Genomic DNA, 22,638 nt, shown 5'->3' on the forward strand with positions numbered 1-22,638 from the left:
AGCAGTCAGTAGAGGATCAGCAAAGCTGGGGGATACTACTGAACATGGGATCTGCTGAACGAGGGTACTAATAAGCTGGGAATCCTGTGAGTGGGGGTACTACTGAGCCAGGGTTCTACTGGGCCCCTTTAAAACAAATAGAAAATCAACACACAAAGGGCATTTGCCAAGCTTCATTAAAACTTCAAAAATCAGAACCCATCACCACCGTGACTTTTGTGTAACCGACATTTTTAGAAAAAAAAATCATACTGGAGTCCATATATGATCTGCAAACTCTTTATAATTTAACAGCCAAATACAGACAATTCTATGTAGTAAAAAAAAAAACACTAACGCGTCTTGGTTAAGGAAGCCTTTTTTTTTTTATAGAAGGCCTTTACTGAACTAATTATTTTACATTTTTTTATTAAATAAATTGCAAAATTTCATACAAAAGCCCATAATCTGGATCAACTAGATCCCATATATCAAAACATTAACAGAGGTTGACAAAGACAATCCTTTCCAATATTTTGTAGATCAATATAATTATGTCTTACCACCTATTCAGGAAAGGCATTTGTACTTGGATAACCATTACTTCACTTGGGCAAGAATCTACCCCAAAGCACGACAAACTAAACTCTAAAAAGAAAGAAAAAAAGAGTAAGAAGCGACAGAAGAAGAGAAAGAAGAAAAAAAAAAAAAGAAGGACATTTTTTTGCAAATAAGTCTATCCATTTCTCCAACAGTCCATCTGAGGAACCGCCTCCCTAAATCAGATCCGCGTCATAGAATAAAAACTAATTATAAAAAAGACTATTTATAATAAAGATCCCAGATCACCAGAGCCCAAAAAATCAATCCAGGGAGACCATACAGCCATATACTTAGGATAGCATTCGTGTATATTCATGCATAATCCACAGAGGGGAGGACAAGGGGACAGGTGTTATTTGTTACTCAATAGTTACCCACTGTTTTGATTTACCGTTATAAAACCAATCCACTATTCTGGTCAATACAGATGCTATATGGTACACTTACATATGCGGTAGACCCGTTCCCCCCCCCCCCCCCCCCTGTTTCCCGCTTTACTAAGATGTCTTAGCGGAGCCTATCTGTGGAGTTCGGCCAGAGGTACCTTACTAAGCTAGACTGTAATGAACGGAAGAACGCCCTCGGAAGTGCTATAGGTAACGTTTGATATACAGTAAATATAAAAAACGAGGTAGAATATCCATCTTGTATATCGCCATTCTCCCCAACTCTCTTTTCAGGAGTGTTTCCCCCTAGCCCCAAGTTGAAATTGACTAATCAAGGTTAGAGATGAGCCGAACACCCCCTTGTTCGGTTTGCAGCAGAACATGCGAACAGGCAAAAAATTTGTTTGAACACGCGAACACCGTTAAAGTCTATGGGACATGAACATGAATAATCTAAAGTTCTAATTTTAAAGGCTTATATGCAAGTTATTTTCATAAAAAGTGTTTGGGGACCTGGGTCCTGCCCCAGGGGACATGGATCAATGCAAAAAAAAGTTTTAAAAAACGGCTGTGTTTTCGGGAGCAGTGATTTTAATAATGCTTAAAGTGAAACAATAAAAGTGTAATATTCTTTTAAATTTCATACCTGGGGGGTGTCTATAGTATGCCTGTAAAGGGGCGCATGTTTCCCGTTTTTAGAACAGTCTGACAGCAAAATGACATTTCTAAAGGAAAAAAAGTCATTTAAAAGTACTTGCGGCTATTAATGAATTGTCGGTCCCGGCAATACACACAAAAGTTCATTGAAAAAAACGGCATGGGTTTCCCCCACAGTCCATTACCAGGCCCTTTGGGTCTGGTATAAATATAAGGGGAACCCCGAACCAAAATTTTTTTAAAAAATTGCGTGGGGGTCCCCCCAAATTCTATACCAGGCCCTTCAGGTCTGGTAAGGATATTAAGGAGAACCCCGCACCAAATTTTTTTTTAAAAATGGCGTCCCCCTCAAAATCCATACCAGACTGTGGGGGGAATCCCATGCCGGTTTTTTCATTGACTTTTATGTGTATTGCCGGGACCGACAATTCATTAATAGCCACGAGTACTTTTAAATGACCCTTATCCTTGCCGAAGGAGTGGTATATAAAGCCATTATTTTTTGTATAAATTCCACCGGGAGACCTACTTGTTTCAGAGATGCTACCATAAACCTCCAATCCAAGCGATCAAAGGCCTTCTCCGCATCTAATGAAAGAAGGCTGTGAGATCGGCATTTCCACTTATTCCACTGATGGGGAGGAGGAGCTAAAACTCCAGTTATTTCTCATCTACTGAGATTTATTATATTTGTTTTACTTCTTTCCAACAGATGGATGTGATGTCAGGAATTCCTCGGAGAGACATCTTCTATTATCTGCTGATTGTAAGTCAGAAGATAATGTCATCACACAGGATCCTCCAGGAGGAAATCCAAATACACAAAATATACATCACAGACCTTCCTGTCCGGAGTCATCAATGGATCCCTCTGATCAGGGGGAATCTTCTCATCAATCACATACTATGATTGTAAATATCCATGTAAGATCTCACACTGCAGATCGATCAACAGATCCTTCTAATCCCGAGGAATCTTCCTCACCCCATGAAGGAGATCACCAAGGTGACAATCTATTCTCATGTTCAGAGTGCGGGAAATGTTTCACTCAGAAAGGAAATCTTTTGCAACATCAGAAATATCACACAGGTGACCTTCCCTATACATGTTCAGAGTGCGGGAAATCTTTCCTTAAGAAAAATCGTCTTGTTAGACATCAGAGAAATCACACCGGTGAGCGCCCCTATTCATGTTCAGAGTGCGAGAAAACATTCAAAGACCAAGGAGATCTTTCTAAACATCACAAAATTCACACCGGTGAGCGCCCCTATTCATGTTCAGAGTGCGGGAAATCTTTTACTCATAAAGAAGGCCTTGTTAGACATCAGAAAATTCACACAGGTGAGCGTCCTTATTCATGTTCAGAGTGCGGGAAATCTTTCACTCGGAAAGGAGGCCTTGTTCTACATCAGAAAATTCACACAGGTGAGCGTCCTTATTCATGTTCAGAGTGCGGGAAATCTTTTAGTCAAAAAAAATGCCTTGTTAAACATCAGAGAATTCACACGGGTGAGCATCCATATTCATGTTCAGAGTGCGGGAAATCTTTCAAAGACAAGAGAGATCTTTCTAAACATCACAAAATTCACACCGTTGAGTATCCCTATTCATGTTCAGAGTGCGGGAAATCTTTTACTCATAAAAAAGGCCTTGTTAGACATCAGAAAATTCACACGGGTGAGCGTCCTTATTCATGTTCAGAGTGTGGGAAATCTTTCACTCAGAAAGGAGGCCTTGTTCTACATCAGACATTTCACACAGGTGAGCGTCCTTATTCATGTTCAGAGTGCGGGAAGTCTTTCACTCAGAAAGGAAGCCTTGTTCTACATCAGAAAATTCACATAGGTGAGCGTCCTTATTCATGTTCAGAGTGCGGGAAGTCTTTCACTCGTAAAGGAGACCTTGTTCTACATCAGAAAATTCACACAGGGGAGCGTCCTTACTCATGTTCAGAGTGCGGGAAAGCTTTTCTTAAAAAATCTGCTCTTCTTGATCATCAGCGAATTCACACGGGTGAGCGTCCTTATTTGTGTTCAGAGTGCGGGAAATATTTCACTGATAAAGGAACCCTTGTTATACACCAGAGAATTCACACGGGTGAGCGTCCTTTTTCTTGTTCAGAGTGCGGGAAATCTTTCACTCAGAAAGGAGCCCTTGTTAGACATCAGAGAATTCACACGGGTGAACTTCCTTTTATATAAGTGCGGGACATTTTTCACTCATAAAGGACACCTGCAACACCAGAGAATTCACATGGTTAACCTTCCATATTTATGTTCAGAGTGTGGGCAATCTTTCTTTAGGAAAAATAATCTTGTTAAACAACACAAAATTCAGTGTAGTGTGGCTGGTGGGAGGAGATCTGTCAGAGAATGTAGTGTGGATGGTGGAGGAGATCTGTCGGAGAATGTAGTGTGGATGGTGGGGGGAGAGCTGTCGGAGAATGTAGTGTGGATGGTGGAGGAGATCTGTCGGAGAATGTAGTGTGGATGGTGGGGGGAGAGCTGTCGGAGAATGTAGAGTGGATGGTGGAGGAGATCTGTCGGAGAATGTATTGTGGATGGTGGGGGGAGAGCTGTCGGAGAATGTAGTGTGGATGGTGGAGGAGAGCTGTCGGAGAATGTAGTGTGGATGGTGGAGGAGAGCTGTCAGAGAATGTAGTGTGGATGGTGGGGGAGAACTGTTGGAGAATGTAGTGTGGCTGGTGGGAGCTGTCGGAGAATGTAGTGTGGATGGTGGAGGAGATCTGTCGGAGAATGTAGTGTGGATGGTGGAGGAGATCTGTCGGAGAATGTAGTGTGGATGGTGGGGGAGAATGTAGTGTGGATGGTGGAGGAGAGCTGTCGGAGAATGTAGTGTGGATGGTGGAGGAGAGCTGTCGGAGAATGTAGTGTGGATGGTGAAGGAGAGCTGTCGGAGAGAGAATGTAGTGTGGATGGTGGGAGGAGATCTGTCGGAGAATGTAGTGTAGATGGTGGAGGAGAGCTGTCGGAGAATGTAGTGTGGATGGTGAAGGAGAGCTGTCGGAGAGAGAATGTAGTGTGGATGGTGGAGGAGAGCTGTCGGAGAATGTAGTGTGGATGGTGGAGGAGAGCTGTCGGAGAATGTAGTGTGGATGGTGAAGGAGAGCTGTTGGAGAATGTAGTGTGGATGGTGGAGGAGATCTGTCGGAGAATGTAGTGTGGATGGTGGAGGAGAGCTGCCGGAGAATGTAGTGTGGATGGTGGAGGACAGCTGTCGGAGAATGTAGTGTGGATGGTGGAGGAGATCTGTCGGAGAATGTAGTGTGGATGGTGGAGGAGAGCTGTCGGAGAATGTAGTGTGGATGGTGGAGGAGAGCTGTCGGAGATTGTAGTGTGGATGGTGGAGGAGAGCTGTCAGAGAATGTAGTGTGGATGGTGGGAGAAGATCTGTCAGAGAATGTAGTGTGGATGGTGGGAGAAGATCTGTCGGAGAATGTAGTGTGGATGGTGGAGGAGAGCTGTCGGAGAATGTAGGTGGGAGGAGATCTGTCGGAGAATGTAGTGTAGATGGTGGAGGGAAGCTGTTGGAGAATGTAGTGTGGATGGTGGAGGAGATCTGTCGGAGAATGTAGTGTGGATGGTGGAGAAGAGCTGTCAGAGAATGTAGTGTGGATGGTGGAGAGCTGTCGGAGAATGTAGTGTGGGTTTTGGGAGGAGATCTGTCGGAGAATGTAGTGTAGATGGTGGAGGAGAGCTGTCGGAGAATGCAGTGTGGATGGTGGAGGAGAGCTGTCGGGGAATGTAGTGTGGATGGTGGAGGAAAGCTGTCGGAGAATGTAGTGTGGATGGTGGAGGAGAGCTGTCGGAGAATGTAGTGTGGATGGTAGAGGAGAGATGTCGGAGAATGTAGTGTGGATGGTGGAGGAAAGCTGTCAGAGAATGTAGTGTGGATGGTGGAGGAGAGCTGTCGGAGAATGTAGTGTGGATGGTGGAGGAGATCTGTCGGAGAATGTAGTGTGGATGGTGGAGGAGAGCTGTCGGAGAATGTAGTGTGGATGGTGGAGGAGAGCTGTCGGAGATTGTAGTGTGGATGGTGGAGGAGAGCTGTCAGAGAATGTAGTGTGGATGGTGGGAGGAGATCTGTCAAAGAATGTAGTGTGGATGGTGGGAGGAGATCTGTCGGAGAATGTAGTGTAGATGGTGGAGGAGAGCTGTCGGAGAATGTAGTGTGGATGGTGGAGGAGAGCTGTCAGAGAATGTAGTGTGGATGGTGGAGAAGAGCTGTCGGAGAATGTAGTGTGGATGGTGGAGAGCTGTCGGAGAATGTAGTGTGGGTTTTGGGAGGAGATCTGTCGGAGAATGTAGTGTAGATGGTGGAGGAGAGCTGTCGGAGAATGCAGTGTGGATGGTGGAGGAGAGCTGTCGGGGAATGTAGTGTGGATGGTGGAGGAAAGCTGTCGGAGAATGTAGTGTGGATGGTGGAGGAGAGCTGTCGGAGAATGTAGTGTGGATGGTAGAGGGGAGATGTCGGAGAATGTAGTGTGGATGGTGGAGGAAAGCTGTCAGAGAATGTAGTGTGGATGGTGGAGGAGAGCTGTCGGAGAATGTAGTGTGGATGGTGGAGGAGATGTAGGAGAATGTAGTGTGGATGGTGGGGGAGAGCTGTCGGAGAATGTATTGTGGATGGTGGGAGGAGAGCTGTCGGAGATTGTAGTGTGGATGGTGGGAGGAGATCTGTCGGAGGATGTAGTGTAAATGGTGGAGGAGAGCTGTCGGAGAATGTAGTGTGGATGGTTGAGGAGAGCTGTCGGAGAATGTAGTGTGGATGGTGGAGGAGATCTGTCGGAGAATGTAGTGTGGATGGTGGAGAAGAGCTGTCGGAGAATGTAGTGTGGATGGTGGAGGAGAACTGTCAGAGAATGTAGTGTGGATGGTGGGAGGAGATCTGTCGGAGGATGTAGTGTAGATGGTGGAGGAGAGCTGTCGGAGAATGTAGTGTGGATGGTTGAGGAGAGCTGTCGGAGAATGTAGTGTGGATGGTGGAGGAGATCTGTCAGAGAATGTAGTGTGGATGGTGGAGAAGAGCTGTCGGAGAATGTAGTGTGGATGGTGGAGAGCTGTCGGAGAATGTAGTGTGGATGGTGGGAGGAGATCTGTCGGAGAATGTAGTGTAGATGGTGGAAGAGAGCTGTCGGAGAATGTAGTGTGGATGGTGGAGGAGAGCTGTCGGAGAATGTAGTGTGGATGGTAGAGGAGAGATGTCGGAGAATGTAGTGTGGATGGTGGAGGAAAGCTGTCGGAGAATGTAGTGTGGATGGTGGAGGAAAGCTGACGGAGAATGTAGTGTGGATGGTGGAGGAGAGCTGTCGGATGAATTCAGTGTGGATGGTGGAGGAGAGCTGTCGGGGAATGTAGTGTGGATGGTGGAGGAGAGCTGTCGGAGAATGTAGTGTGGATGGTGGAGGAGAGATGTCGGAGAATGTAGTGTGGATGGTGGAGGAGAGCTGTCAGGGAATGTAGTGTGGATGGTGGAGGAGAGCTGTCGGAGAATGTAGTGTGGATGGTGGAGGAGAGCTGTCGGAGAATGTAGTGTGGATGGTGGAGGAGAGCTGTTAGAGAATGTAGTGTGGAGGGTATTTACATCCAAATCCAAGTCGATTTGGATGTAATTACCCTCAAATTAAAGCTGAAAGTCTGACAGTTAAAGCACATCTTGTTCTTTTCATTTCAAATCCATTGTGGTGTTGTATAGAGCCAAAAAGATTAGAATTGTGTCGATGTCCCAATATTTATGGACCTCACTGTATAATGTAAATGACTCTAGTCTGGCTTGCCACATTGTTGTTTGTTCTAATTAACCCTGCAATTGTATGAAGGAGTTCTGTGTTTATACTTATAATCTACTGTGTGAAGCTCGGTGACAACAAGTCTGACCTGTAGTGAAATCCTGATTAATCATAACAATGCCCAGGAGGGCACGGAGTCACATCGGCTGCTTTAAGGGATTAGTTAATTAGCTCATGTTAATCCTGTTTCTGGTTACAGTTGTATTGTTAGAGTAATATGAGAAGGAGGGGGGAACCTCCTCTTTAACTGTATATAAAGACTTGTATTTTGGTTCTAATAAAAGAGTCTATGTTTAGCAACTAAACAAGTATTGTCTTGTTTTGTGCTTGTGAGCGCTTGGAATATCTGATATCTATATTCAGACTGGGAGGAAATGGTATATGACAAAAGCACTGAAGCGGAGTGTAGGGACGTTTCGTTACACTCTCCTTGCCCGGACTGTCAGTTTAGGTGGACAGCCATGTCTTGGTAGGTTTGCAGTTGTGCCATACTCTTGCCATTTTTGGACGATGGATTGAACAGTGCTCCGTGAGATGTTTAAAGCTTTGTGATATTGTTTTATAAACTAACCCTGCTTTAACCTTCTCCACAACTTTATCCCTGACCTGTCTGGTGTGTTCCTTAGCCTTCATGATGCTGTTTGTTCACTAAAGTTCTCTAACAAACCTCTGAGGGCTTCATGGAACAGCTGTATTTATACTGAGATTAGATTACACACAGGTGGACTCTATTTACTAATTAGGTGACTTCTGAAGGCAGTTGGTTCCACTCGATTTTAGTTAGAGGTATCAGAGTAAAGGGGGCAGAATAAAAAAAAAACACCACACTTTTCACATATTTATTTGTAAAAAAAAATGAAATACATTTATCATTTTCCTTTCACTTCACAATTATGTGCCACTTTGTGTTGGTCTATCACATAAAATCCCAATAAAATACATTTACATTTTGGTTGTAACATGACAAAATGTGGAAAATTTCAAGGGGTATGAATACTTTTTCAAGCACTGTACACATATGTGGTATGATTTTATTTTCTATTTTGGGCCAGTTTTCCTTTGAGAATAAAAAAAAAATAAAAGGCAGGAGATATCCATTGCCATTTACCACCAAATGAAAGCTCCTGAAAAAAACAAGGTATAATCCACCTGGATGAACAAAAGTTACTAACACATGTCAAAGTAAAAAAATTGGGTTTAGGCATTTAGATTTGTTTCATCCTTAGGTGTGAAGGGGTTAAAGAACAAAACAAATGTTAATGTTGTCAACTATATGCAAATTGCCAAAAAGTGGCATAGGAAGTCACTTGTGATCTTTTTTTTAGTACCACACTGTATTCTATACAAATGCAAAAAATGACTTTGCAGTGTTCCAGAAACAACAGCTAAACAATAGCGCAGTGGCTGGAGAATATGGAAGCAAATCGATTTGGGCCTTGATCAGCAATCTTAGTGGGAGAGATTATTACATTTTTTTCCTCGAAATTACAAGAGCGTGTCTTTTTAGAGACCGCAGCCATTAATATTGTATAGACTTCCTTTCCTTTATGAAAGCATTTCTACTCCCCTGGGATGTAGAAGTCTATATGCCATGGCATATAGACTTTTCCCCCCCCCTTTTCTTTCCATTTCGCATTTATTAACCTTCAATATCATCCCAATTGCATAAAGGTGTTAAACTATGATTATTCTGTTTATATTCCTTTTGGATCTCTCTGTAATTCTTGATCATTCTTCAGCCCCTGCGGTGACCTGTATGCTTGCTTCTGATTTCTTATGTTGTGTTATAAAACAATTAAATACATTGAAACAAAGTATTTCTACTTGGTAACCATAAGGCATATGTTATTCTGGGGGGAGAAAAAGACCAGATACATCCTAAATATAGAGCAATTTATCCAACTCTCCATCCAGAGCCTCTGGTTTATAGACCAGATAAATCCTAAATATAGAGCCATTTAAAGTTTACGATGCTTAGTTATGAATGGTCAAAGTCAGTGATCACGGAAAAGGAAGGAGCCGGTAAATGACAGATTTACTGCCTCCTTCATCCATTCTCCATACTGAAAGATCCGGGACATGGGGGGACCGGAGGAGGACATGGAGAGCCGGGGAGGACGCAGGGGGACCTGGAGGACTAAACGGATCAGTGCCCAGAGGACACGGAGAGCCGGGGAGGACGCAGGGGGACACGGAGGACAAAATAGATCAGGACCCAGAGGACAAGGGGAGCACAGAGGAGGATCCAGGGAGCACACAGGAGGAGCAAAGAGGGGGACAGCCTGGGGGGGTGATTGGTGCAGCAGTGGGGGCAGTTACAAGCACCAATCTCCCTGACAGCCGTGGGAGGGATAGAAACAGAAGCAGCTGTCAGAAAAGCTATACAGGGAGTGTTGGTGCTTCTAACTCCCTAGTATCGGTCAGTGGCAGAACTACCAGAGTCGCAGCAGTCGCACTTGCGACTGGGCCCTGGCATTCCGCCACTGTCGGGGCCCCAGCGGGGTTGCTAATCGCATGGCTCTGAGCAGAGAGCGTGTATCTTTTATACAGCTCACAGCCATCATTGACAGTACTCCCTCTCTCCTCTCTTGCACGATCTGCTCCATTTTCAACCACCCCCTCTCTGTCCTGTGTGAGCTTGTTAGCTTCACACTTGACTTCCCGCAGAGTACACACAGGAGAGGGGGGGGGTCGGAGAAGGAGCAGATTGTGCAAGAGAGGAGAGAGGGAGAACTGTCAATAACCGATAAGCACTTATGGGAGGCACTAATGGGCACTGATAGGTGGGATTGATAGACACTGATAGGCAGCACTGATGGGCACTGAAAGGACGGCATTGATGGGCACTGTAAGGCAGCATGGATGAGTTGTGATAGACAGCACTGATGGGCACTGGTAGGCGGCATGGATGGATACTGATAGGCGGCATGGATGGATACTGATAGGCGGCATTGATGGCACTGATAGGTGGCACTGATAGGCAGAATTGATGGGCACTGAAATGCAGGATTGATAAGTGGCATTGATGAGCACTGATAGGTGGCATTGATGAGCACTGATAGATGGCACTGATAGGCAGAATTGTTGGGCACTGTTAGGCAGCATTGATGAGCACTGATACGCATCAATGCCACCTGTACATACTGCCCCCATCATACCCTCGGCACTCCTCTCCTGCACATACTGCCCCATCATACCCTCTGCACTCCTCTCCTGTACATACTGCCCCCATCATACCCTCGGCACTCCTCTCCTGTGCATACTGCCCCCATCATACCCTCGGCACTCCTCTCCTGTACATACCGCCTCCATCATAACCTCCGCACTCCTCTCCTGTACATACCGCCCCTATCATACTCTCTGCACTCCTCTCCTGCACATACTGCCCCCATCATACCCTCCGCACTCCTCTCCTGTAATACCGCCCCATCATACCCTCCGCACTCTTCTCCTGCACATACTGCCCTCATCATACCCTCCGCACTCCTCTCCTGCACATACTGCCCCCATCATACCCTCCGCACTACTCTCCTGCACATACTGCTCCCATCATACCCTCCGCACTACTCTCCTGCACATACTGCCCCCATCATATCCTCCGCACTCCTCTCCTGTAATACCGCCCCATCATACCCTCCGCACTCTTCTCCTGCACATACTGCCCCCATCATACCCTCCGCACTCCTCTCCTGCACATACTGCCCCCATCATACCCTCCACACTCCTCTCCTGTACATACCACCCCATTATACCTTCCACACTCCTCTCCTGCACACAACGCCCCCCATCATACCCTCCACACTCCTCTTCTGCACATACTGCCCCCATCATACCCTCCGCACTCCTCTCCTGTACATACTGCCCCTATCATACCCTCCGCACTCCTCTCCTGTACATACTACCCCCATCATACCATCTGCATACCTCTCCTGTACATACTGCCCCATCATACCCTCCCTACTCCTCTCCTGTACATACTACCCCTATCATACCATCCGCATACCTCTCCTGTACATACTGCCCCATCATACCCTCCCTACTCCTCTCCTGTACATACTACCCCTATCATACCATCCGCATTCCTCTCCTGTACATACTGCCCCCATCATACCCTCTGCACTCCTCTCCTGTACATACCACCCCCATCATACCCTCCACACTCCTCTCCTGTACATACCACCCCCATCATACCCTCCACACTCCTCTCCTGTACATACCACCCCCATCATACCCTCCACATTCCTCTCCTGTACATACTGCCCCCATCATACCCTCTGCACTCCTCTCCTGTACATACCACCCCCATCATACCCTCCACATTCCTCTCCTGTACATACTGCCCCCATCATACCCTCTGCACTCCTCTCCTGTACATACCCCCCCCCATCATACCCTCCACACTCCTCTCCTGTACATACCACCCCCATCATACCCTCCGCGCTCCTCTCCTGTACATACTGCCCCCATCATACCCTCCGAACTCCTCTCCTGTACATACTGCCCCCCATCAAACCCTCCAGAAATGTTATTTAATCACAAAACTATATGTATAGTATATAGTGTATACTACATAAAAAAATGCTCTTCATTGCATTGTACAGAGGTAATGAATTTAATGTACTACAAAAAAATATATATTTGCCGTGCGCTGCTAATGTGTTCAGGTTTGGCTTGAAGAAAAGGTGGCAACCCTAAAATCGGGACTGTTGGCAAGTATGATATAATAGAGTCTGAGCCTACTTGTGTATACAGCACACATGTATTCCACTCACAGCATACTCCTTCATTACAGAGGAACAAATGAGAGTCTTACAGACACATAGACACACAATGCAAGGGAGGAAAAAAATATGTAAAGGAAAAACACAGCAATTCAGCTGAACATACTTAATTTTTCTGTGATTTGATCTGTAGTTTTTTCAAGATGGTGACCGGATCTGGTGATTCGTATTTTTTAACCATTGCAATGTTATTTTATAATATTCACATAGTAAATATAGACGGGACTCCCCCTTTAATGACATTACTCTGAAGGTGGAGATCTTTTCGAATTATGAGTGGGACAGGAAGTGTGTGATTTGTTTGTACAGACACAGGAAGTGATACCACAACTAGGGAGGAAGTGACGTCAGGTGCAGATAGGAAGTGATAGACAGACAGGAAGTGAGGTATCTTATGTACAGGAAGTGATGTAGGGGTTTAAACAGGAAGTTCCAGGTGAAAGGTGAGCCAGGAGGAAGTAGAGAGAAGATGTTGGAAGTGGCTGCAGAGGAGGTAATAAGTTATTAATTTATATTTACACCCAGTAACCCCCCCCCCCGTCATGTCCGTCCTCTTCCTCCATAGTCATTGTGATGTCTTTTATCTCCAGCAAATGATGATATACACATATATAGAGTATATTATAATCAATACAGTAACTGTACAGTCTGCTTCCATGTTCTACAGTAAGGATGAGCTCCGGCGTGTTCGCAGAGCCCGCCAGGAGGTCGGCACTGCACTGCGCTAATCACAGGCAGTGAGACATTTCCCGATGTGCGGCTGCAGAGATCGGGAAATGTCTCACTGCCTGTGATTAGCGCAGCGCCGACTTTCTGGCGGGCTCGGCACGTGGGCTGTGCGAACATGCTGGAGCTCATCCTTATTCTACAGCACCACACAAACTGTTGGTGCTTTATAAAACATGTATAATAATAATAATATAGAAACATTACTTATATACTGTATAGTGTCTTCATAAATAGAACATTATTAATAACATTAACCACTTGACCTCCGGAAGATATGCCCCCCTTACTGACCAGGCCATTTTCTGTGATACAGCGCTGCATTACTTTAACTGACAATTGCGCAGACGTGTGACGCTGTACCCAAACAAAATGTATTTATTTATTTTTTTGCCCCACAAATAGAGCTTTCTTTTGGTGGTATTTAATCACCTCTGCTGGTTTTATTTTATAAAAACAAAAAAGAACGACAATTTTGAAAACAATATTTTTTTACTTTCTGTTATAAAACATATCCACCCAAAAAATTTAAAAAAATCTAATTTCTTCATAAATTTGGGCAAATATGTATTTTGCTACATATTTTTGGTAAAATAAAAATATCAGTATGCCTGAATTATAGATTGGTTTGCGCAAAAGTTATAGCGTCTACAAACTATGGGATATTTTTTTTTTTTTTTACTAGTAATGGCGGCGATCAGCGACTTATAGTGGGACTGTGATATTGCCAGGAAACTAACTGCCACTTTTGACACTTTTTGGGGACCAATGACACTAATACAGTGATAGTGCAGTATTTTTTAGCACTGATCACCGTATTAATAACACTAGAGAATACAGTGGCAGTCTTTGCAACTTTTTATCTCGCACAGTATTTGCGCAGTTTCGGGCTTTAAAAAAAATAAAACGGTAAAGTTAGTCCAATTTTATTTTTCCATAATGTGAAAGATGATGTTACGCCGAGTAAATAGATAACATGTCAATCTTCAAAATTGCACATGCTTGTGGAATGGCGCCAAACTTCGGTACTAAAATATCCCCATAGGCGAGCTTTTAAATTTTTTTACTGGTTACATGTTTTGAGTTACAGAGGAGGGCTAGAATTATTTTACCACTACTGACCCACGTCAATTTTGAGAAAGCTGCAGTCCATTTGGATTAATTATACACATCTTTGGCGCTGTTAAAACTTTTTTGCACAACCTCTATTAACTATCCTGGTTAAAAAAAAAAAAAAAATGTCTATACTTGCCTACTTCCTGCCCACTCTGGTCAGTAACGTGATTCGAATTCCATGTTTCATCCAGCAGAATCTTCAGGGGAGAGGAGGGACCACTGATAGTGGCTTCACCATGGAAGCCTATAGGTGATGTAATGGCTCCTGGCTTTCACAGCCATATGTGGGTACTTTCTCTATTCCCCTGCAAATGACATTGTATGACAAAGGGGATCCTGTGACCGGACCAATGTGGGCTGAAAATAGATAAGTATATATGTCTTTTTTACACAGGTTCGTTAGTACAGTTGTTAGGAGGGGGAGGGAGCATTTTTAAGACTAGTTAGGCTTTAGCTGGAATTCTACGTTCAACCTCACCCTGAAAATCATCTACCTGCTTACTGGGGAGGTGAGGAGGATTCTGGGAGGTCACATGACATCACTCTTATCTCTAATAATAAAACACTGACAGGACCGGAGAGGTGAGGAGGATTCTGGGAGGTCACATGACATCACTCTTATCTCTAATAATAAAACACTGACAGGACCGGAGAGGTGAGGAGGATTCTGGGAGGTCACATGGCATCAGTCATCTCTATTAATAAAACACAAAAATGACCAGGGAAGTGAGGAGGATTCTGGGAGGTCACATGACATTAGTGTTGTTCTTTCAATGCAGAGTTTTCCTCCGGTAAAGTCTGGTGACCATTTTGCCATTACAGTGCCTTCACCTCATTCCCTGAAACATCAGAGAATCAATGACAAGAAGATTCTAGAAGTCACCAAGAAGATCATTCATCTGCTGACAGGAGAGGTGAGCGGTGCTGAGAATTCTGGGACATTATCCAGTAACAGACAAGGGATGTGTCTGGATGGTGACTGTATCATTGTGTGTGTCAGGTTCCTATAAGGTGTCAGGATGTCACTGTCTATTTCTCCATGGAGGAGTGGGAGTATTTAGAAGGACACAAGGATCTCTACAAGGACGTCATGATGGAGAATCAGCCGCCCCTCACATCACCGGGTAAGAGGAGACTTTATTGTAAAGGAGAGAGCAGTACGGAGGGTCCACCTAGATCCCCTATCATCTGATAAACACATAGAAACAATGTATTCAGTCAGTGTGTGTGTTTCCTACAGATGGATCCAGTAATGGGAACCCACCAGAGAGATGTCCTCCTCCTCTGTATTCCCAGGATTCCACACAGGAAGATCACAACATCCCTCACCATCATCAGGTAGGTGGGACTGAGCAACTAGAACTCAAATACGTTGTAGAATTCTACACTTTGAGATAACATTCTTGTATATAAGCTCTTGTTTCCTTTTACAAATTCATTCTATCATATTTGCACTTTAGGGTGAAGAACTGAAAGACATCAAAGTTGTGGTTAAAGTTGAAAAAGAAGAGATGTTTGGGGACCAGCAGTCTATAGAGGAGGGTGACCCACCAGAGAGATGTCCCCATCCTCTATATTCCTGGGATTCCACACAGGAAGGTCACCCCATCCCTCACCATCATCAGGTAGGTGGGACTGAGCAACTAGAACAAAATTCTAAACTAGGAGAGGACATTCTTCTATGTAATCTCTTGTTCCATTTTACACATATATTCTACTATCTTTGGGGTTTAGGATGAGGAACTGAAAGACATTAAAGCTGAGATTAAAAGGGAAGAAGAAGAGATGTCGATAAGTGGAGCTCAGCAGTCAATGGAGGAGGGAGGTCCTCTGTATTCCTGGGATTCCACACAGGATGGTCACACCATCCCTCACCATCATCAGGTAGATAGGACCGAGCAATTGGAACTCATATGTATTCTAAGCTATGGGATGATATTTTTTTATATAATCTCTTGCTCCATTTTATAAATGTATTTTATCATCTTTGGGGTTTAGGGCGAGAGATGTCCCCTTCCTCTGTATTCCCAGGATTCCATACAGGAGGATCACACCATCCCTTACCAGGATCAGGTAGGTGGGGCTGGACATGTAGACCTAAATATGCATTCTAAGCTATGAGAGGACATTATTTTTTTATAGATTCTTGTTTTAATGCTTACTTCTACATCTTTGGTTTCTAGCTCATTCTCTTTTTTTATTTTTAATTAATATACGTTCCTTTTTTCTGTGGCTGTTAAGTCCAGTCACATTTCATTGTGGGTCCTCTTCCTCCTTGTGTTCTTCCAATGGGGGTGCATACTGAATGACATGGTGCTGTTCTTTGCTCCTGTAAGTCCAGGCCCATATGATGATGTCCCACTAGGGACTGGGTCCCGGGCTTCCTGGGCTCACAGGAAATGGGCAGTAGACCTTATTTTTCTCTACTTCAGATCAGTAATACCTGCTGGTCTTGTCCCTCCCCCAGTCTGTGACTGGACAGTGACAGGAGAAACAGCAGACTGATGAGCTCATCTCTCTGTCACTCTGCTCCCTCCTGCTATCAGTTCTTCTTAAAATTGCAGCACAGCTGATTGGTCACTTGTTCTGTTTCCCCCTCTCCCAGTCTGAGCTCTTATGTTCAGGGAGTACAAGAGCCTGATACCAAGTCATGTTTAGGTACTTACACCGCTTACATTTATTTAAAAAAAAAAATTACTAGATTAGGACCTAACCATAACCCCCCTCCTTCCCCCAAGGATACCTAACAGCCCCCCCATAAAAGTAATAGGGGGGGCTGACCATCCAACCATACCCCTCCATGAGGTAAACCAAGGGTTATGGTGCAGACCCCCTCCTCCCCTATACTAATGCCCAGGGGAGGGGAGGAGGGGAAAAAAAAACATAGCCCTATAGGTAACAGCCATGGGGCCTGTGCCCCTACTTACCTGGACTTGGCTGGCACCTGTGGCTCCTGCTCCCGCCACTGCCACTGACTCCATTTCGCGCAGCGAACATTGCGGCCATCGCGACTTTTTAAAAAGAAACTCCCAGTCTCTTCGCCGCTGCGAAGACCGGATGTGTACACCAGCCAGGGCCCGCCCTCCTTCTCCTGCATTCTGCAGGCTGGAAGCCATGCTCCCGACCGGAAGTCCCGTCCCTTCCGGAAATGAGATCACCCGCCATCGGAATCCGGAACGAACGAAGGCCCAGGAAGGATACGCCACTCCTGGCTCCACGTTCTGACAGACCCCCCCTGGCCGGCACCCAAGCTCTTGCCGAGCAGGGAGCAAAAGAATACCCCCCGCCTATCTGGGAGGATGCTGGGATGGCCCAAAGACCCCAGGGTCTAAGAAAAGGAAAAAGAAACAAAAAAAACTCCCATGCACAGGACCTCTGCCTGGAGAGAGTGCAGCACATCCGTAGTTCCTCGCAGCGCTTCCACCATGGCGGAGGAAACACTACAACTGAGGTCATGGTGGAAGTGTCCTGCCTTTAAAAGACATTGATCGCAGTGTTTCCTAGGAAAGTGGGTGGAGCTGCGCTCTCTCCAGGTGCTGTCCTGAAAGAGGTTTTGAGAAAAACTTTTATTGATATATTAGGTAATGGAAAGCTGCTGTCATTTTTATTTCAGATGACTTTAATAGATTTTTTTATTATTTAGGGTGAAGAGCGGTTTAATATAAAAGCTGAGGTTAAAGAAGAAGAAGTAGAGACATATGTGGGGGGTGATCAGCCGTCCACAGAGGAGGTCGGGATGATTATGAAAAGTGAAGAGGAAAAAATATCTCCAGCTATCCACACAAGTAAGTATAGGCACTATGGAAGAAGCGGGTCACAGTCTCATTTTACTTCTCAAACGGCTGCTTTTAATGCCAGTGGGAACTTAGCCTAACACATGTTGGCCACACATTTTATCCCTTGATCATCCTAGATGTTTACCCCTGTCCCAGCCAGCATCATTAGTACAGTGACAGTGCATATTGTTAGCACTGATCACTGTATTGGTGTCACTAGTTCCCAAAAATGTCAAAAGTGTCAGGTATCCGATTTTGTCCGTCACAATATCGCAGTCACGCTATAAGCCGACATTACTAGTAAAAAATAAAAAATGAATTAAAATTTCATAAATATATCACATAGTTTGTAGACGCTATAACGTTTGCGCAAACCACACCACATGAAAGCTCCAACTCCATTCCTCAATATAATGTCATGTTCCCAACAAATGAGGTGGAGATACTGTACACCATATGAAAGGTCCATCTCCATTCCTCAATATAATGTCATGTTCCCAACAAATGAGGAGGAGATACTGTACACCATATGAAAGGTCCATCTCCATTCCTCAATATAATGTCATGTTCCCAACAAATGTGGAGGAGATACTGTACACCATATGAAAGGTCCATCTCCATTCTTCAATATAACGTCATGTTCCCAACAAATGAGGAGGAGATACTGTACACCATATGAAAGGTCCATCTCCATTCCTCAATATAACGTCATGTTCCCAACAAATGAGGAGGAGATACTGTACACCATATGAAAGGTCCATCTCCATTCCTCAATATAATGTCATGTTCCCAACAAATGAGGTGGAGATACTGTACACCATATGAAAGGTCCATCCCCATTCCTCAATATAATTTCATGTTTCCAGAAAATGCTATGACATCTCCATTACTCCCCATAGCCGTTATTAATGCAAAAATACATTTTACCCATTGTGTCTTAGTTGTTTTGGGTGTTTAATATCCTTTAACCAGAAATAAGTCACGAGCAGTCAGTAGAGGATCAGCAAAGCTGGGGGATACTACTGAACATGGGATCTGCTGAACGAGGGTACTAATAAGCTGGGAATCCTGTGAGTGGGGGTACTACTGAGCCAGGGTTCTACTGGGCCCCTTTAAAACAAATAGAAAATCAACACACAAAGGGCATTTGCCAAGCTTCATTAAAACTTCAAAAATCAGAACCCATCACCACCGTGACTTTTGTGTAACCGACATTTTTAGAAAAAAAAATCATACTGGAGTCCATATATGATCTGCAAACTCTTTATAATTTAACAGCCAAATACAGACAATTCTATGTAGTAAAAAAAAAAACACTAACGCGTCTTGGTTAAGGAAGCCTTTTTTTTTTTTATAGAAGGCCTTTACTGAACCAATTATTTTACATTTTTTTATTAAATAAATTGCAAAATTACATACAAAAGCCCATAATCTGGATCAACTAGATCCCATATATCAAAACATTAACAGATGTTGAGAAAGACAATCCTTTCCAATATTTTGTAGATCAATATAATTATGTCTTACCACCTATTCAGGAAAGGCATTTGTACTTGGATAACCATTACTTCACTTGGGCAAGAATCTACCCCAAAGCACGACAAACTAAACTCTAAAAAGAAAGAAAAAAAGAGTAAGAAGCGACAGAAGAAGAGAAAGAAGAAAAAAAAAAAGAAGGACATTTTTTTACAAACAAGTCTATCCATTTCTCCAACAGTCCATCTGAGGAACCGCCTCCCTAAGTCAGAACCGCGTCATAGAATAAAAACTAATTATAAAAAAGACTATTTATAATAAAGATCCCAGATCACCAGAGCCCAAAAAATCAATCCAGGGAGACCATACAGCCATATACTTAGGATAGCATTCGTGTATATTCATGCATAATCCACAGAGGGGAGGACAAGGGGACAGGTGTTATTTGTTGCTCAATAGTTACCCACTGTTTTGATTTACCGTTATAAAACCAATCCACTATTCTGGTCAATACAGATGCTATATGGTACACTTACATATGCGGTAGACCCGTCCCCCCCCCCCCCCCCCCCTGTTTCCCGCTTTACTAAGATGTCTTAGCGGAGCCTAGCTGTGGAGTTCGGCCAGAGGTACCTTACTAAGCTAGACTGTAATGAACGGAAGAACGCCCTCGGAAGTGCTATAGGTAACGTTTGATATACAGTAAATATAAAAAACGAGGTAGAATATCCATCTTGTATATCGCCATTCTCCCTAACTCTCTTTTCAGGAGTGCTTCCCCCTAGCCCCAAGTTGAAATTGACTAATCAAGGTTAGGGATGAGCCGAACTCCCCCTTGTTCGGTTTGCAGCAGAACATGCGAACAGGCAAAAAATTTGTTTGAACACGCGAACACCGTTAAAGTCTATGGGACATGAACATGAATAATCTAAAGTTCTAATTTTAAAGGCTTATATGCAAGTTATTTTCATAAAAAGTGTTTGGGGACCTGGGTCCTGCCCCAGGGGACATGTATCAATGCAAAAAAAAGTTTTAAAAAACGGCCGTGTTTTCGGGAGCAGTGATTTTAATAATGCTTAAAGTGAAACAATAAAAGTGTAATATTCTTTTAAATTTCGTAGCTGGGGGGTGTCTATAGTATGCCTGTAAAGGGGCGCATGTTTCCCGTTTTTAGAACAGTCTGACAGCAAAATGACATTTCTAAAGGAAAAAAAGTCATTTAAAAGTACTTGCGGCTATTAATGAATTGTCGGTCCCGGCAATACACACAAAAGTTCATTGAAAAAAACGGCATGGGTTTCCCCCACAGTCCATTACCAGGCCCTTTGGGTCTGGTATAAATATAAGGGGAACCCCGAACCAAAATTTTTTTAAAAAATTGCGTGGGGGTCCCCCCAAATTCTATACCAGGCCCTTCAGGTCTGGTAAGGATATTAAGGAGAACCCCGCACCAAATTTTTTTTTAAAAATGGCGTCCCCCTCAAAATCCATACCAGACTGTGGGGGGAATCCCATGCTGTTTTTTTCATTGACTTTTATGCGTATTGCCGGGACCGACAATTCATTAATAGCCACGAGTACTTTTAAATGACCCTTATCCTTGCCGAAGGAGTGGTATATAAAGCCATTATTTTTTGTATAAATTCCACCGGGAGACCTACTTGTTTCAGAGATGCTACCATAAACCTCCAATCCAAGCGATCAAAGGCCTTCTCCGCATCTAATGAAAGAAGGCTGTGAGATCGGCATTTCCACTTATTCCACTGATGGGGAGGAGGAGCTAAAACTCCAGTTATTTGTCATCTACTGAGATTTATTATATTTGTTTTACTTCTTTCCAACAGATGGATGTGATGTCAGGAATTCCTCGGAGAGACATCTTCTATTATCTGCTGATTGTAAGTCAGAAGATAATGTCATCACACAGGATCCTCCAGGAGGAAATCCAAATACACAAAATATACATCACAGACCTTCCTGTCCGGAGACATCAATGGATCCCTCTGATCAGGGGGAATCTTCTCATCAATCACATACTATGATTGTAAATATCCATGTAAGATCTCACACTGCAGATCGATCAACAGATCCTTCTAATGCCGAGGAATCTTCCTCACCCCATGAAGGAGATCACCAAGGTGACAATCTATTCTCATGTTCAGAGTGCGGGAAATGTTTCACTCAGAAAGGAAATCTTTTGCAACATCAGAAATATCACACAGGTGACCTTCCCTATACATGTTCAGAGTGCGGGAAATCTTTCCTTAAGAAAAATCGTCTTGTTAGACATCAGAGAAATCACACCGGTGAGTGCCCCTATTCATGTTCAGAGTGCGAGAAAACATTCAAAGACCAAGGAGATCTTTCTAAACATCACAAAATTCACACCGGTGAGCGTCCCTATTCATGTTCAGAGTGCGGGAAATCTTTTACTCATAAAGAAGGCCTTGTTAGACATCAGAAAATTCACACGGGTGAGCGTCCTTATTCATGTTCAGAGTGCGGGAAATCTTTCACTCGGAAAGGAGGCCTTGTTCTACATCAGAAAATTCACACAGGTGAGCGTCCTTATTCATGTTCAGAGTGCGGGAAATCTTTTAGTCAAAAAAAATGCCTTGTTAAACATCAGAGAATTCACACGGGTGAGCATCCATATTCATGTTCAGAGTGCGGGAAATCTTTCAAAGACAAGAGAGATCTTTCTAAACATCACAAAATTCACACCGTTGAGTGTCCCTATTCATGTTCAGAGTGCGGGAAATCTTTTACTCATAAAAAAGGCCTTGTTAGACATCAGAAAATTCACACGGGTGAGCGTCCTTATTCATGTTCAGAGTGTGGGAAATCTTTCACTCAGAAAGGAGGCCTTGTTCTACATCAGACATTTCACACAGGTGAGCGTCCTTATTCATGTTCAGAGTGCGGGAAGTCTTTCACTCAGAAAGGAAGCCTTGTTCTACATCAGAAAATTCACATAGGTGAGCGTCCTTATTCATGTTCAGAGTGCGGGAAGTCTTTCACTCGTAAAGGAGACCTTGTTCTACATCAGAAAATTCACACAGGGGAGCGTCCTTACTCATGTTCAGTGTGCGGGAAAGCTTTTCTTAAAAAATCTGCTCTTCTTGATCATCAGCGAATTCACACGGGTGAGCGTCCTTATTTGTGTTCAGAGTGCGGGAAATATTTCACTGATAAAGGAACCCTTGTTATACACCAGAGAATTCACACGGGTGAGCGTCCTTTTTCTTGTTCAGAGTGCGGGAAATCTTTCACTCAGAAAGGAGCCCTTGTTAGACATCAGAGAATTCACACGGGTGAACTTCCTTTT

General features: G+C 43.9%; 1 protein-coding gene across 1 annotated transcript in view; it reads left to right on the forward strand.

Moving 5' to 3' along the window:
* The window catches only part of LOC141106868 (uncharacterized), a 210,441-nt gene that overhangs the window by 183,526 nt on the left and 4,277 nt on the right, over positions 1-22,638 (forward strand). Inside the window, 11 exon segments of the mRNA XM_073597796.1 lie at positions 522-648; positions 2,305-3,820; positions 3,822-4,104; positions 14,838-14,972; positions 15,059-15,182; positions 15,299-15,396; positions 15,519-15,683; positions 15,793-15,942; positions 16,057-16,131; positions 17,702-17,843; positions 21,155-22,637. Of these exon segments, the coding sequence (XP_073453897.1) occupies positions 522-648; positions 2,305-3,820; positions 3,822-4,104; positions 14,838-14,972; positions 15,059-15,182; positions 15,299-15,396; positions 15,519-15,683; positions 15,793-15,942; positions 16,057-16,131; positions 17,702-17,843; positions 21,155-22,637 (4,298 nt within the window).

This window comes from Aquarana catesbeiana, linkage group LG08, assembly GCF_042186555.1.
Source record: "Aquarana catesbeiana isolate 2022-GZ linkage group LG08, ASM4218655v1, whole genome shotgun sequence".
Classification (NCBI taxonomy): Eukaryota; Metazoa; Chordata; class Amphibia; order Anura; family Ranidae; genus Aquarana; species Aquarana catesbeiana.